General features: G+C 30.4%; 1 protein-coding gene across 4 annotated transcripts; it reads right to left on the reverse strand.

Moving 5' to 3' along the window:
• Positions 1-7925: 7925 nt before the first annotated feature.
• Positions 7926-18486, reverse strand: LOC111035766 (DDB1- and CUL4-associated factor 6-like). 4 transcript variants are annotated; one of them, XM_022317531.1, is made up of 12 exons: positions 17811-18337; positions 15330-15599; positions 15075-15253; positions 14872-15001; positions 13811-14089; positions 11403-11510; positions 11217-11325; positions 10771-10929; positions 10443-10707; positions 9573-9678; positions 9033-9078; positions 7926-8965 (listed from the first exon to the last, which is right to left on the reverse strand). In XM_022317531.1, the coding sequence occupies exons 1-11, from the start codon at positions 17902-17904 to the stop codon at positions 9038-9040; spliced, it is 1740 nt and encodes a 579-aa protein (XP_022173223.1). In that variant the 5' UTR covers positions 17905-18337; the 3' UTR covers positions 7926-8965; positions 9033-9037. The 4 variants fall into 4 exon arrangements, with proteins under 4 accessions (XP_022173223.1, XP_022173242.1, XP_022173215.1 ...); XM_022317550.1 differs by lacking the exon at positions 17811-18337 and adding an exon at positions 18344-18486 and having other exon boundaries at positions 7926-9078; XM_022317523.1 differs by having other exon boundaries at positions 7926-9078.
• Between the last annotated feature and the right edge of the window lies 1 nt (position 18487).

The following is an 18487-nucleotide window of genomic DNA, read 5'->3' on the forward strand; positions in this document are numbered from 1 at the left end:
TATAATTTTTGGAAAACAAAGAGTATCGCCTCCTCGTGGTGTTTTCTGGATAACGCTAAATGATACTCAAATATTTGACTGAACTATTGCCAACTTAATTTTAAATTGGTCTAAACTACTCTGGGCGAAACGGAAATCATATAAAAACAAAATTTGGGCAAAACGGGTACCCGGGCGAAACGGGTACGGTCATTTTTGGGCGAAACGGGTCCCGCCCTTAGAAACCATACAACTATCTTAATTATCTTTAATTGAGTACCTGCTTCACCAGATTGTTTCTGCCAAACCTATCTCTAATGGCTAATCATTATTCATTAGCCACTATTTATACATCATATAAGTCCAACGGAATAGTGGTATTTCTAGAAGAAATAGTTGTTTGTACCATAGATAGCTCATCCCGTTAAAACTTTAACTTCAATCAGGTTAGTTAGTTGTATAAAATGATACAGAGCATTATCCCTCACCTAGGCGAATTTTCAAATAATCCCATAAGAGAACGCAACTCCCCAATGGCCCAATATGTTGTCTCAGTCTTACAATCACACTAGGTATACATACCAAATTTTACGTTCATAGAAATACATTTTACTCTGTAATTGTTAAAATTAGAGTGAATTATTAACATATTATAAAATGCACTGATAAGATTATTATTTAGAGGATATCGGAGGCTTGTATTGATATTTTAATTACAATCCAAGATATGAGCATTTTAAATTATTAACCCTTACATTTTTTGAAAATTTTGAATTGATCATAACTGGCTTCAAAATTAAAACATCAATTCGATATTTACTAGATAATAGTCTTACATTTAAATTTTATGATGGATTAGTTCACTTTGATTTAAAAAAAATTTGAGTAAAATGGATTATTGTGAACGTAAAATGTACAATGTTGTACGTTTGTCAGATACATATAACGGGTATGTACTAATGACAAATTCAATAGTCAATATTAGGACGTCTATGATTAAAATATAATATTAGTAGGTTTTATAAATGTATATATTTTTATGTTATTAGACTATATTGACATGGAAGTTATATTTATAAAATTGCGTTTTTATAATAAGTATAAAAATAAGTATTATGTGCCAGGGAAGTGGTGGCATGTTTATTTTCTTATGTTTAATATCTTCATTAGCAACTGCTAAAATAACTACTAACGATAAAGTTATATAGGCTTACAAAGTTACAAATGGCTTAAGATTTTAATTTATTCGTTGTAGGTAGACACATACAACTTTTTCGAACTTAGAATACCTTGACTAACCTTCTGAAACATACAGTATAACATAATTCTGTGTATAGTTGTATGCAATGTTCAAGTCCAACACAGAAGATATGTGGAGAGTGTTGAACAGTAGTTACAATACAACCATAAGTCATAACCTCCTTGTTTAAGTCCAAAATTAATTGCAAATTATGGAATTATTGTAGGTAGAAATTTTATCCATGAATTATCTGCAGAGTGACGAATATTTGTGGTACACTAGTATTTTTCAACTCAGATTAACGCATCTATACTGTAGTAGTGAAGTCGAATGTAAATTATTTGATAAAATGAAAACTATGCGAGATTGTTAGGACAATTAATAAATCTATTATTAGACTTTCTACACATATATTTTAACACGGAGACAGCTTTATTACATATTATAATAACTTATTTTTACTTTATTTTAGTTACCTGCCTATAATGCACGTTTATTTTGTAGTCCATCCGCAATTAAAAATATTGTCTACAATTTATTATTCTATATTATATTTTTCATTTACATTAAATTGAAAACCGAGGACGTTGAGAGTTGCTTCGCACATTTATATACAATCGCATGCACACTCCACTATAAATATTATGAAAATACACGACTGCAAACAAACACGACTGAGAGCAGCCTTTATCCAGTACAAAGCAGCTGTTTCGTGAAAAACCACTTTACGCCGCCATTGAATTATACTCCACAAACATTTAATATGAAAGAAAGCCATGCTATAGAAGAACACAATCTTTAGCATTATTATTATTATTATTTTAATAAGTATCACGTTCTAAAATCAATTTATACACTACGTAGTTTGCTGAGATCGTTCCAGACGTACGTGTTATTATTGTACAGCCAATATGGCACATGTGCGATAGATATAATAATAATAATAATAAAAGGATAACTATTACAAAACATCATCATCGTTTCCGGTTTCAGTTGCGGTAAGTCCATTTAATAAAAACGATGATAATTACACGCACAATATTATACCACTACGTTTTAGTCGTTTTACTGTTGTCGTTTATTTTTTTTTCTATTATATAACAACAATATTTTGTGTAATATTATTATGTTATTAATATAAATTAATATATTATCATTATTATTATTACCGAAAACCATCTCACATCAGTTCGACCGGCGGCGCTTTGACGCTCGTATAGTTAGATTATAATAATATGTGTTACGATTTGTTCATCTATGTATATCTTGTGCAGTGTACACATCATTATAATAATATAATATTACATAATAATTAATAACCTAAAATCAATCCCATGTAGATTACGGCCGTCATAAGCAAAATGGAATTCCAGATTAGTTTTTACTCGATGTTTTTATGGCGATACCGACCCATTATAATAATATGTACAATCGTACATCTGGGTCTACAGCGTTCATTTCCGGCCGCCGCCGTGCAACCCAATAACATTATTACATCGATTACACCGATTACACCGAACCCGAGTAATTCTGTGGTTAGACATTTGTATTTAATTTTTTTTTTTTAATCGAATTCCTCATATTGTTGTTCAATAAATCATAATGTTAATACTTAAATACAATGTTATTCACGGACACAACTGTATATTACATATTATAGTTTAATAATTCCAAACATAATCCCGAAATTATGAGCATGACTAAGTAATAACTAATGGGAAATGGCCACAGAGTTTTAGAGTGAGTATAATTATCTACGAAAAACGATTTAAATACCATGATATACGATATCAAGAATTTTTTATATTTTTTTGTGATTCTCGCGATTTCCTCCAGTATTTTATGATTGGTAAATTCTAAAATTAATCTCTCTACGGTAGGTATATGGGAGACTGGTGTATGACAGGATACTTAATTCGTAAATAATTGTTCGTGATATTTTTTTCATTAAGTATCTTAGGTAGGCACCTATATCAATAATGGTTTGAACTTATTTATAAATGAATTATATTTTGATATAAATCAACATTAATTTCTCCTTAATTTTAATTTTAACCGAGTATATCTGTCGATAACCGATTTTTCAGTCAGTTCGAAATACCCTTTGATCAGACCATCAAAAAAAATTTTTTAATTCTTAATTACAGAGACTAATTTAGAAGATTTTTCGACACCTCACCGGTTTCTTAGTTTTATATGAACTACACAATAAGTTGAAAATATTCTCTCAATGCCAGCTGATGAAGCACATGATGTGAACAGTTGCTTAACCATTTCATTCATTTTCATCGTTAAGTTTTTTTCCAGTGCTGTCCACCATGTCAGTGGTTTAATTTTTAAAACAACTTTTTCATTGAATAGGTAAGATTTGAAAGGAAATCCCTGTGCTTGGAAGGTTCTGACTTCAGCCATAATTTCTTGATGATACATACTTACATAATTCAGAGTATTATCTAATTGTTCTTTGGTTAATTTTTCACCAATATATCGAGGGTTCAAAATACAGGCTAAAATATGGTACTCACTCATTTCCATTTCAAAACGATTTGTAAAAGTCTTCAACATTTCTGAACTACAAACTTCGTTTTCAAAAAAAGTTCTCAAATGGAACCAAATATGAGTAGCTTCACTTATTTTAAAACAATCAGCTTGGATTTTGTTTAAGGACACAGCATTTTTTTTCAATTTTATTAAATATATTTCAGCAATATTTCTAGTTTCAGTATCTTTAATTTTGGCAAAAATTGTACCATCAAACTGCACATCATCACATATTTTGTATAGCAAACACCAATTATCCAGATAACATTGGATAGTATCTGCTAATGTGTTCCATTTAACATCTTGAGTCATAACCAATGTCTTACCATCTTCCATTCTATATTTAGCACCAAAGAAATTAGAGTTTCTAAAATACTTAAATATAGTTTTTATATGAGATTTAATTCCAGGTGCTTCTATATCATGAACTAATAAATTTAACAAGTGTGCTGAATACCCGTATGTTATGATTTGTTTATTTTGTAATTTTTCACTCAAAGCCAAATTTCTTATCATTTTTGACATATTTTGCAGCTTTATCTGTAACGACACTGCTAACAACACATCCAAATTGATCACAGCTAAGTATTGCACTCTCTGTTATTGACACTAAATAATCCCACGTATGGCTTTTATCAAGTATATCAATCGTTTCCAACAAATAAGCAAAACCTTTTTTTAAACAAAATGTAATTAAAAATATTATATAATTTAACTCAAGTCTTAAAGTAAATAACTTAACCGAATATATAATATTATACTTATACATATTATTATATTGAATGCAGATGCGTTGCAGCTCTAGAAATTAATTATAAAATAGATTAATATTGTTGCGTAGGTACCGACATTAATACATTTATGGGTGAATAACAGTTTTTCAGATTAACACGGTACGCAACGGCAGTCAGTACGATGTACTCATAGATAATAAAATGACTCTTTTATGTATCTGTGGAATGTACTGACACCGTAGCGACCGGGTCGCGTATTACCAAACACCTTAGTGCCAAAGCGCCATATGTATAAATAACCCGCATTCTTTAGTTCATTTGAAAACCGCGCGTAAATCTAATACGGATTATTATCAATTATTATCAAAATTATAATGTCATTATTAACTTGAACAATTATATGAAACTAGCTGCCACTCTGCCAGTGAAACTCGGGGGCTTGAGAGACTCGGCGATGCAGACGATAATGTCGTTGAAATGACTTATAGAAGTCACTCCTGTTGAAGTCATGGGTGGTTAAAAAACAACAATTTAGGAGGTGATAAGGATTTTTGATAAGTCTGGGGGGTCTCCTTTCGAGAGCGGGAATGTTTAAGATACCAGTTTCAGTGTCTAGAAATCTCACTTCACAAACGAAAATTGGCAATTGAATAATACATTAATACGATTCTTCGTCGAATGTCCGGTGCTTTTTCGTATGTAAAAAAATGTAAACTCGAAATCTGTGTTGGAATGTCTAGCAAGTCCATCACCTCAAGTGAAAATCGTTTAACATTCAAGTTAGCTACCTAAGTAAGCAATCCGACTTCGTCGGATCGCAAACAATGTCCTATAGCTAATCAGGCGCCGTTCGGCGTCTATGAGTATATCCAGAGCTTTTTCGTATATAAAGAAATGTAAATTCAAAATCCTCGCTTGAGTGTATAATATGAAGTCGGTCACCTCAAGTGAAATCGATTAACATTCAATGTAATATTAACACAAATAAGTACCTGTTATTTTTTGAAGTTTTATAGAATTGTAAAATTAGTTATACTTATTAGTTATTACAATTTATGTTTACCTAAACTCTAGGGTAGGCAAAAAGATAATTTTTTTAATTGTTTAACTTGTCAATGAAATTGACTATTAATTAGGTAAAAAATTATAGTGCGTGTTGCAATAGTACATTAGTACGCGCGGATGAAGTGAAACTTATTTACAGAGTATGAAAAAAATAAGTAGAAACTTAATTATTACTTTATCGGACACCAATTTTTTTGCAATTATTTTCTATAGTTAACTATACCGAAAACGATGTCGAAGTCAGAATTTGGCGATCGGATTTAGTTTTGAAGTTATGACCTACCTACCAATGAAGTTCGCTATTTTAAGTTTACGCATTCGCTTATCATTCTATTTAAAAGCGCCTATTTCAAATATTTATTTATTTTTTTTTTTGGAAACTTATGCACCACAACGAGTTAAGAACAATGATGCAATCAGAATTTGTTAGTCGGACAGTCTAGTGATGCGCAAATTCCAGGAAATATAATTAGTTTTTAAATATTGATCGATAATTAAATTTAACTTACAGTTTTAGGTAAATGATCCAAATGACAAATATTTAATATCAAAAAATATTACAGCCTACAGGAGAAACTTAACTTAACTCAGTTATACGCTTAAATTTCAGTATAAAATATAAGAATAGAAGGTGTAGTGACTCGCCAAACTCAAGGTCCTCCTCGTTATTCGTAATAGGCCATAGGCGTAGTAGGCTGGAGTGATGCACGAAATACGAATGCATACAAATGGCAAAATAGCAAACTTCATTAGGCCATAATTTCAAAACTAAGTCCGACAGCCAAATTCTGACTTCACCATCGTTTTCTGTATAGTTAACTACAAAAGTCTAAAAAAAAAATAATTGCAAAAAAGGGTGTCCGGTAAAGTAACAAAATACCTGTCATTATTATAGAGATAAAATAAATTGATTATTATTTATAACCAAAGAAATCTTAGTGTTCAAACAGACAACTGCATTTTTATCGACGGATCAGTTCTGACTGTTCTGAGCTAGAAGGAACACGGCGGCGACCGGACAGCAAAATCCGATCGTCTGGTTACGGTCGTGACGCTTTTTGGTCGCAACGGTTAAGCAACTGAATCCTACTTACGCTACCGCCCCTAAAGAAGTTATTCATTTCAATAAATTGCCCATTGCAATTGCTTAGCAACAACTTGGTTACTTAGTTATTACAGTAGAATTGAAAAATAATTGGTACCTATTAAAAATTATACAAATCTCTAAATCACAGTAAAAATTACAAGGTAATAGCCAATAGGTAATTAATTTTTAATTGATGATGCAATAGACAATGATTTTAAATAAAAGTAAACAAATTAATATTTTCCAATTCAATAACTTAAAATTTACATACTTATTGCCTCAGCCAATGTGTCATAAGTAATAACTAATAACACTAGTAAGATATGAAATTGTAGGATGAATTAAATATTAGTACAAAATGGTTAGGTACCTACCTAGATTACTCAAAATGTGGAAATTGCATAATCATTAATATGTTACCTGGGTGATACATAAAAAATATACAAGTACTTAACAGTGCCAATGGCGGTTAATGGGAAGCCACCCCTGAGCTTTGAAGGGGTGGTGGGTGGCTAATGCGTAATAATTGAGTATTAATATTATATTATAATTAATGAATATTAATAATATTCTAGTAATTACTATAAAATGTAGTAGGTAACATATATGAGAGTAAATACATTTATCAGATTATTAGTTAAGAAAAATATTAGACTACCACTAGTCTCTGAAAAATGTTAAGTTTGCCATGCCATGCCACTGTTAACTATTAGAAATCTAAGGATAAATAAAAATAAATTCTGGAAAATCATTTCATAATTCAACCAAAAAAAATGAATGTAATCAATCACTGGTTACAACTACAAATCACCACAAGGTTGTAGACTTGTATTCAGGATAAAAAATAAATTTTCTGTTCAGTCAGATTTTTTTCATATACATAATATATTAAATTAAAAAAAAATTTTTATATAAAAATATATTACAAATGTATTTAATTCTGTGGCACAGTGAGCCGGAAGAATTTATTATTTGTATATTTAGTTTAATATTAGTCATGTATAATTATATAGTATTTTGTAAAATTCTCCATTATTTTATATATTTTAACATGGCGTGATGTAAAATTTAAAAAAAAGTTTTAACATAAATATAAATAAGTTGACATATGAAACAAACTAGAGAGTAACACAACAAATGATGGATTGAATTACTGATTTAGTTAAGTATGGTACTACACAAATACAATAAAATTAATGTACACCAATGTTTTAGACAAATAAAAAAAGAATATAAAAAGAATAAGAATATTCTACCTCAATCTTTAATTTACTTTTACTAATATATTGTAGGTTATATTAGTGGCATATTTGTCAAATATGTCAAAGTATACAATTTAGTTATTCTACTATATTGTCATAAGTTATAGACAACCGGACGTTTGATACAAAATAATAACCATGCATACATAAATAAAAATATTAACACATAAATCTTTCAATACTAAATTAGGTAGGTATAATAAAAACACAATATTTTGAACAATCATTTTATCTTAAATATACAAATAGTAAAAAGGTCATAGGACATTAGGTATAAAATCTAATTTTCTTTCCTTATTACTTGAAATTAGCAAATAACATTTTCTTAAGAGATTTTAAATTCATATTAGAATTCATTAAAGCAAGCCAAATGAGATTTAACATAATAATTATCAGCATAATAATAAAATAGTTTATGTTCTATTATCATAACTAAATTCACAGAAATGCAGTGACCTTCTCCTAAGGAGTGACACATTTTTTTATTACCTAGTTTAAACCTTTTATTTGATTTTAAGGTTGACCAAATTGAAAGTTTATTATAGGTACCAAATCTTGATTTTAATTTTGTGATAGTTAATCTTAGGTTTTTTTTTATTATTATTGTCAAAATAGGATGATGGTTTAATTAGGATTAAATAAAACTAAAGAAGTTTGGAAATAAAAGCCTTCATGTTCAAGAACTTCAAAAGTCAAAATTATAAAAACAATTGCGTTAAATTTATGTTGAACTTCTTAGGAAGCTCCCCAAATAGCCCGGATTGCTAATTAGAGGACCATATTAAATCGACTAAAGACCTAGTTATAAAATATCTATTTTAATTTCAGATAAGAGAGAAACGACATTTAAAAATCATATGTAAGTAGAACAACTAACAAGTATCACTCCCGATCACTGAATTCATTTAATCATAATATTTTCAAATTAAAAAGTTAATCTGTTGTTTTCTGCAGTTTTGGGGGTGAGGAAAGTGAGGCAAAAAGAAAAATAGAACATTTAAGTAATTTCATTTAAAACTTAATTTATCTTGTAAGCTTGATCTTAGCTTGATTCTGTCTGTATTATTTAAAAAATTGGGTTTTAATATTAGCACATATAATAATCCAAAAGATATCATATTTACATGAATTAAGTTGTATCATCAGTAATCCCACTCTCCACATATCCACCTGAAAACAATTACAAGACTGGTTATGAAAAATATTTAATAATAGGTACTAATGAATTACATAGAATGTTAAAAATAAATAAATAAATAAATAAATAAATAAATAACAAATATCCATTAGTATGTGTGGTGGTGTTCTTCCAAAAAAGAGTCTGTTTGTTGGAAAAGAAAAATTGTAAATGTAATGCATTTGATTTTGTTATTAAAATAAATTAAAAATGATATGTAAAAAAGATTTGAAAAATATGTGAATTATAGTTTTTGTAGTTCCTATGTTGGAAAAGTAAAAACGATACTTCATGGCCTAAGCTGTCTTATTTATGTAGTGAAAATGATGTTTCTTAGTTACGACTGATGTCTTTTTAGTTCTTTCCCACACAAAACAGTTTTAGGTATGTTTCACATTTACAAGCTGGAGACATCACATTCTGGTGTAGCGTCTTCTAAATAACACATTTCAAATAATGAGATAAATATATATATGAGTTTACTAACCTCGCCTAAATTCACTGAAATAAGAAAACATTCGCACTATTAATGCTGGGGACACTGTAATTGTATCTTTTGATTGTTCCATCATTAATTTATTCCTTTCAGCTAACTGAAATAAAATATTAATTTAAGTATTAACGAAAATAATATGTATTTTAATTAACTTTATGACTTATACAATTAAAATTAGATAACAGAGCAATTAATTTTGAATTGGTTTTTTTCAATTGGAATATAAACTTAGTTAAGCTTTAAAATGTACCTTATCCAAACAGTATCTAATTATTATTCTTAAGGAAGCCAGTTTGTTTTAAACATCCATTATTTACTCACACTTGAAGGTTACCTTTCATCATTAATATGATTCCAATAAAATTACACGTTATTTTCAATAACTAACATTTGAGTACACAAAATAACTGACATTATTTATATTAAAATGTCTATGAATAACTTAAATGATATTATTTTTTTTTTTGTAAGTATTAAATTAATAGCTGAATATATATTTATATCTAGTCCTTGAAATTCACCAAATTCAACTATTTATATTGCGATTTGAGAGACAAATCATATTTTTATTAACTTGCCTGTTGTTTTTTTTTTTGTAACTGTGTAATAAATTGAACAAATTAAATAAATAAATAAAATATATCTCATTATATTTAATGTAGTAAGAGTATTTTTGGTTTAATTTTATTTATTTTGTTCAAAGTACAACTAAACATAATATTATGTACAAATGAAAACCAACAAATTGTGGCCATGTGTAACTCTTAAGTTATGAAATGTGCTCTAGTAATATAATAAAAACCTTGTAATGTAATGTGAATAATTTGAGTATAAAATGTTTAGATAATTTTTTAGTTATACCTCTGTTGCAAACGCTGGAGAAAACCTTTTATCAACACTTATTGGACTCCAGAGCTTAACATTATAATCAACACCAGAAGTTACTAGTAAAAGCCTACTAGGGTGTGGTTGAATACAATTAACCACATTAGCATCAGCCTTTAGCAACATCACTATTTCACATGTATAACGATCCCATATAAACACATAACCACAATCACTGCCGGATATAATGAAATCGTTGCCCCAAAATGTCGCCTCTTTGAGTATGGTCCTGGAAAAGTTTCTTTTGATAAGCTATCATTAAAATGTTGTGGATTACATTTTAAATTATAATACTTGACTTTACCTAGCATTTCTATGACCTTTATACTGTGCTTTGATTGGTTGAAGTGCAATAAGATCATCAAATACAGAAGGTTTTTTATTCGTTTTTGATTTATTTTCAACTTTGTGACAATCACTATTTGAATTAGACTGTTCAGTATTATTTTCACTTGAGTTGGCACTATAATAAATAATGATACTCAAATATTGTTGTTAAATATGGTTGCTTATACAAATAGGATAATATACTATTCAAATCACAAGACACTTAATATTAGGAAAATACGAATTCAAATTCAACATTTTTCGTATTTACAAATGTAATAATTATTTTTCAATATTGTTAAACTTACACAACTTTTAATTGGTATTCATAATTGTGGACCATTTTCTCATTTTTGAAATATTTTAATAGGTAAAACAAATATCAATAAGCTTTGAAATGAAATTAAAAATTGTTAAACTTACATTTCCGTAGACCTATTAGAACGGTTTAAAATATCAGATCGGGATACTTCGCCTTCTCGTGTAGATGAGCTTAGTAAATCTCCCAAGGATTGAGAATAATTTGGTTGCCCTATATTATTATCAATATATTTTATCTATTTTTATACATCAATATAAACTATAGGAGTTTTAAATTTCTTCACTCACAATTTTGCAAAAAGTCATTATGTAATGCTGGTGTATTAAACACATTAATCAGCACTTCAGTCATTCGATCCATAAAACGAGTCTGAATCCTTGATCTTGTAGGATCATCTAGGCGGCATAAATAATCAAATATTTTATTAAGTATTTTAATACATTAGGTACAGGTAATGTGGTCCAAACTTAAATGTCAGCATGGAATCAAAGTGAAAATTGTTCATTTTTTTACTAATACTCTTAACAATTAAAATTAAACTACAAATAGTATACTTAAGTCAAAATATATATATAATTATGTTTTGTGTAACATAGTATAAAAAGTTATTGAATTTAATTTCCTATTAACAGCTTAATAAACCACATAATTTTGTTATGTAATTTGTGTGTTACATCCCTTAAATCAAATTAAACTATTCATTTCTTATTTTTAATTGGTTCAGTTACTAGTAACTACTTATAAAATATATCAATCACTATGTCTAGAGCGCCAAGTGCTAAGCCAAACTGTTCAGAGGCACAGAATCAGGTGCTATACAGTTGACAGTAGTTTTCCAGTTTAGTATTTCTGGTGAATTAAAATCTTAAGTACCTATTTCAAAAACTAACAGATTATTTTCCAATTATTTAGTAATACAAGGTTTGTTCAAAAAGTACCGTGACAAATATTATTACGGCTAATCTAGACACAATAACATTTTAAATTATACATAGATGTATTCCCCAAGTATTAGTGAATATTTTAAACAAAACCCAAGATGCTATTTTATCTCGGTTTAAATAAACACATGGTTAAGTCGAATCAGTTTGATTTGTTTTGTTTGGCGTTTTCGACATGTTCGAACAAAAGAATTGTTTAATGATTTGTCAAGACCTTAAAAATTGTTTCATCCATCCAAATTTTATAAAAAAAACATTATAACAGGTGATGACATGGATTCATATGTACGATCTCAGTCATATCAGTGGAAAACAAAATTTTCCCCTCAGCCAAAAAAAGCTCGCCAAGTGAAGTCAAATATCAAGACAATGCATATTGTTTTTTGATATTGAAGGTATTGTTCATTATGAATTTCTACCCTGTGGACAAACAGTTAATCAGGTATGTTACAAAGACATATTAGATTTGTGAGAAAAAAATTGTAACAAACGCCCAGAAACCTAGTTTCTTCACCACGACAATGGGCTAGCCAATTCAACGCTGTCGATACATGCATTTTTGGCTGATAAAAATTACCTGTTGTCTCGCACCCTCCCTATTATCCTGATCTGGCCCCGTGTGATTTTTTTCTTTTCCCAAAATTAAATTTTGTACTTTAAGGACAACGATTTCAGGATGTAGAAGAAATTAAAGTGCATACGGCAGCAGAACTCAGTCTTAACTTCGGAACAGTTCCAAAGGACTTTCAAAAATGGCAAGAAACGTAACCTGGGACCACTGCATTTTGTCCGGAAGCGAGTATTTAGAAGGAGATATCTTTAAATAATGTGTAACTTAACTTTTGTATTTACCTCAATGGCTATATAAATAAAAATGAATGTGGCTTTTTTTCGCGCTCCTAATCTTTAAAACTATTAGTCCGATCCGCTTGAAATTCAACATAGATTTTCAGCCGGATCGGGGGAAGGTCAGTATCCACATAATAGAAATAATTAGGTATGACCACACAGATCCAAAGCGCATAACGCTGACATCACGTGCGCAACAAATACATTGAAGTTACCTCTTAAAATATTGCGCAGTCGACGTCACTTTGTACACGACAAACGTGGTGCGCAGAACGCACCATGAAGACGTATTCGGTGTGATCATACCTAATTATTTTCATCATGAATATCCGTATGAAAATCACAAAATATACCTAAACTAATAGTGAAACGCTTTAACAGATTTATATTAAGGAACTATATAAATCTATGAAAATAAATATGAATGTCTAATCAACTGACGGCCTGGGCGCACACCGGGTAAAACCTCGGTTAGTTAAAATTAAAATCCCGGTACTTTTTGAACAGATCTCGTATTTACAAATATTACACCAATATTGAATACAGAATAATTCGATAAATGAGGTAGGGAAGTTTGTGCCTGCCTCTATGCCTCTGAACAATGTGGCCGTACCGGTACTAAACTTTGTCACCCGGTGGCCAATTCTTCGGTGTAAATGAGAGACCCAGAGTCCTATTATCAATCTAGTACCCGCCCACTCTGTTCAATGAGAGAACACATAGCGGCCCGACCAAAATCGATCCTTCTGCGGATTCTCACCCAACAACCCGCCATAGGGGAACCAGTTTCAGTAGCAAGGTGACCCAGAGAGATGTGCAGAATATGTTTGTTCTCTCACTGAACAGATGTGACAGATGAGTAGATGACAGTATGACACAGTGTATATTATTTCATAGTTTCATACCAGTAGATGGTCTCGATGAAGGACCAGTATCTGACCAGTCACCTCTTAATCTTATCTGCCTGTATGGTGGTGGAGTTGGAGCATTTTTTAAATAGTCATTTACAACTTCTGCAGTACATGAATCTTTATTGAGGCTAAACAAATATATTTCTTCATTGGAATAGCTGGCAAGCATGTCCTCGCCATCAGGTGAGTATGACAGTGATGATATACGATAAGCACGATGATTTAGATGAGGAACAGTAAAGGCAAATTCAGGAACAATATTTTTAAATAAACCTGAAAAAAGATTGAAAATAAAATTAGTTTTACTCTACCAACAATTTAGAAGGCAAAACAAAGGAATTTAAATACAATCAACTTTTTCCTACATTACAAATTTACAAGCTAAGATTAATAACAAAATCCATATTTTACTTGTAAATTATTAAGAGGATACTACATTGACATTTGTTGTACCTATCTTACAAGAGCGTAACATACAATTTTGAAATATTCATAACTTGCTAAATTAAAATATAATAAAAAGCCCACGAGATGCCCCAGATAATAATCTTATCTTTAAATTTAATAAAGGGGTCAATTCACTCTAATTTTTAAACTAACAGAGTTAAAAGTGGTTTGCTGAGTGTAAAATTTGGCATAATAAGCAGTTGTAAGAATGAGTCAACACATGTCAGTGTACATCCTCTTAATATTATTCTGAGCAGTATCGAAACAAAAATTAAATAACCCATCACCCACTCACTACCCTCTTACCAACAATGTATAATTACCACAAGTACTATTAGCACATAACTATTACTATTAGCCTACAATAATTATTATTTAGTAATTGTTTTTCACTTTTATATTGAGCACTCACCCACCCACCCCCTTTATATAAGAAAAATATTGAAAAGAACTGCTTCTCAAAGACTATATTCGTATATCCACTGATTCTGACAAAACTAATTATAATAATAAAAAGTATGCATAATACCTTATTAAAGCTCAAGTAATAAATACAAAATTGTAGCTTTTCTTCAAAGGTATGACTTAAAGATTAACCTATGACTCACCTTTTTTCATAATTTTTCTTCTATCAACTATTCTAACTATACTATCAATAGTGGCAATTGCAAGTTGATAAGGTTTAACTGGATTTATCGCAATAGTGGAAACAGGTTGACCGCAATCAATGAATTCATGCTATTTGAATTGGACCGAAAAAAAATTACATTAAGTATTATAATAATACATCCTATCATATCATTTGATTTACGTCAGAGCAATGTTCTTTAGAACATTTAACACCAGTTCTGAGATCATATTGGCGAACCGTACCATCTTCGCTACAGCTTAAAAATATATTATCTTCGCCGGGTATTGTTTCTAGTTTATAGCATTGGCTACTGTGGCAAGTAAAGAAATTCCACTCTGTTTCCTTCATTCTTTCCAAATCTAATAAGCATATAAAAATACAAATTGGATTAAAAATACGTAGATTAAAAAATAACAAATATACATGAATATTTACCAAGATTGAGAACAGAACCATCTGAACTACATGAAATTATATGGGTGCTTGAAGTGGGTAAAAATTTTGCACAGTAAATACTGGTTTTATGATTTGTTTTATAATTAACAAAAACATGGTATGCAAATGGATTAGTGATCACTATGCGCTTATCATCACCAGCCGTAAGTAATAAAGTTCCAGAATCATTCCAATTCACAGAATTCACAGATCCGTAATGAATGTCCAAAGTTTTCTCCAGGTCAAGTCGTTGTACAAAATGTAAACTATCTGTAAATAAAAATGAGCTGTTTATGAATATACTATAAACTAGTGGTGCACACAGGAGGGTTTAAGGATCCAACCCCCTTTGGGATACAATATAGAGTTCAACAAAATTCTCCCCTCTAGGAAATTACTAAAAGTATAACAGCCCCATTCTCGCCCACGGAAACAAAACCTAGTGTGTAATACTATTATAAATTGTCGTTTCACTGATAATTCCAATTTAAAATAATATAGTAATTTAGTTGTTATTCTACCAACACAATACCATTAATTTTAAACACGTTTTGATATCCATTAAAATACTAAGGGTACTATTTTTTTTAATGAGCAATAATTATAAATCAATAATCATCATACATTTTTCAGAAAATGTTTCTTCATCAAAACATGTGTTAATAGAGAAGTTTTCAATATCTACCTATATATCATACAAATGTAAGGAAAAAATCCATGAGAAATATAAGCCGCAAAAAAAAAGCCAATTTATTTATTTATTTTTATAAATTAATTTAATTACCCAAGTGTTTTCAATTATATTAATAATTCTACAATAATAGCAATAGTATTCTGTGGGTAATGAATATATTGATTTTATAATGTTAATTTTTTTTCGGTAAAAAACTTCATTCAACTTTTTTCCAACTTCAGTAACTTAGTTGATTGAAAAATGAATGGTTGGTCAGTAATTTTCAAAAGCGCCAGGGAAAACAAAAAATAAAAGTAAAATAAGGTGTAGAGTATAATATAACTTGTCTTGCGAGAATGACCAATTGCAAGTTGTCTCCCAACATCATCACTCGGTTCGTCTATAACATGGGTTTAGTACATGTTACGGACTACAGTGCACAGAACAGGACGAGAAGACACCTGATACCGAAGAGAGGGCCAATCTATGGGCGATAGCCACCCCGGCCAAGTTTTAAATTGATAAGTTTTTTACACCCGATTTTTATATTGTTCTTTATTTTGTGAGATATTGAAGCTTCTCATGTGTAATATTATGTGTATACAATATCATGGCAGAATTTGTCCATAAATAAACGTTATACATTAAACACATAAATTTACATTTGAAAAAGAATCACTCTACGAAATATAAACATTATATATATAAAGTCATACAGATCTTAGGTGTAAGACATAAATCATTTGACTTAGAGATAATATTATGTAGTTTATACTTTATCCACAAAATACCACGTTAATTTTGTTCAATTTATGATATTTTTGGAATTTTACTGAGGGGAATTCTCTTAAACCCCTTCTTGAGTTAAGATGGAACTGTTTCATAAACTATTTTCACTCTTACAATATATCTCCAAAGTTAGGATTCTTATTTTTCAGTGCCTTTACTAATTTTGTACATACAATGGAAATAATCAATTCTAATAAAAAAATAATAAATAATGTTTAAGGATTATAAGTACATTCTAAAACATATGGATAAGTAGCGTTTCACTACTATAGAATACTATCGCTATTATTGTAGAATTAAAAATATAATTAAATGTTTTAAATAAATAAATAGGCTTTTTTCTGACTCCCACATCATGTTACTATGTAAATGTAATAAACTAATATAAAATAGGCAGAAAATGAGATTGTCTAATACGAGAATTGTATAAGGTACTTATGATATTTTCCAGACTATTGTAAGGCTTTGAATAAGTATTTAAGTAGAGAATTTGTGAAGTTAGAATATTCATTAGTAGTAATTTAGTGTTTAGTATTACAGTATCGTGAAATGGACCAACTTGGATTGGGAGTGTGATTAACTTGAGGCAGAAATATTATCGTATAGACTTACCTCCATAACAGTCTTTTATCAGTTAATTAATGTGAAACAAATATTGTGTTATTATCTTAACAATATTAAAAATCACTTTGGTAGTGTAGTGTCGCAGAATCAAATTTAAAACTTTGGTATTAATTTTAATTTTAATAGGTACCTATCGTTTTGCTCACATTTGAAAATGTCCACTAATACTCATTGAACAAGTCATTGAATGAGATGTTTTACATACAAATTTAAGATAAAAAATATACGCCACTATGTAATGGGGTGCAGTGGCATGGACAGGAATTTTATATAAAGGGCTACCTATAGGGATTTAATTAAATCATATTTTAATATTGTATTATTTATATCATAATATAGACTATAGCTTCCTCAGCCCGCCCCGATGCGGTGGGTGTGTGCGTGCTAAGACTTACTCTTGGCCGAGTTAATCAAATTCACCGAATTTGAGCCACTGTCGTTGTAGGGCTGGAAGTACACGTTCCGGAAAAATCCCTTTGATGGGAACATGGCCACGCGCTCAAGTCAGACGGCCGCGCTCAGAAAAATCTGAACAACAATGGCCCACGTCGCAGTCGTCAGCCGTTAGCTACGGCGCCCGGCGACCACAGACGATCTCGAGACGAACGAACAGTGGCCTGGTGCCAACGTCGAAGCCGAATTCTGCTTATAGCAAGTTTCGCTGACGTCGATCGCTTTAAATAGCTCTCGTGCGACAAAATAATAGTTTATATTTATATTATACGTGATGCGTCGCTTAAACGGAGAGGAGGAAAAAAAATAACCACAAAATTGTTATTACATCTTTGCAATTTCTCAATCAGCGGCGCGCATCATCATCGTCCGCAGCGTAACCACAACGATGACAACGTACGCGACTGGCTAGTGGCTAGCGTTTTACCGCCAATGCGGCATTGATATTATTGGTAAAATAAAAACATTTATCTACCTCCATCGTCGGTCACATAAAATATTCCGTTCATGGTAACGATTGTTAACCCGGTAACCGGACCATAGGACAGACTTTAACCAGCCGTACTGAAAGAGTGTGCACGTTGTAGATAACCGCTAGCGCGCGCCCGCTGTGTGGCGT

This window comes from Myzus persicae, unplaced genomic scaffold (genome assembly GCF_001856785.1).
Source record: "Myzus persicae strain clone G006 unplaced genomic scaffold, MPER_G0061.0, whole genome shotgun sequence".
In the NCBI taxonomy this organism is placed as follows: Eukaryota; Metazoa; Arthropoda; class Insecta; order Hemiptera; family Aphididae; genus Myzus; species Myzus persicae.

Bases quoted from the DNA above. Each gene is read 5' to 3' on its own strand.
- LOC111035766 (XM_022317531.1), bottom strand. From the start codon at position 17,904: ATGTTCCCATCAAAGGGATTTTTCCGGAACGTGTACTTCCAGCCCTAC. The intron at 15,600-17,810 runs GTAAGTCTTAGC...TTTTATTTACAG, and splicing joins TTTGATTAACTCGGCCAAGA to ATAGTTTACATTTTGTACAA. The intron at 14,090-14,871 runs GTGAGTCATAGG...ATCTTTTTTCAG, and splicing joins AAGAAAAATTATGAAAAAAG to GTTTATTTAAAAATATTGTT.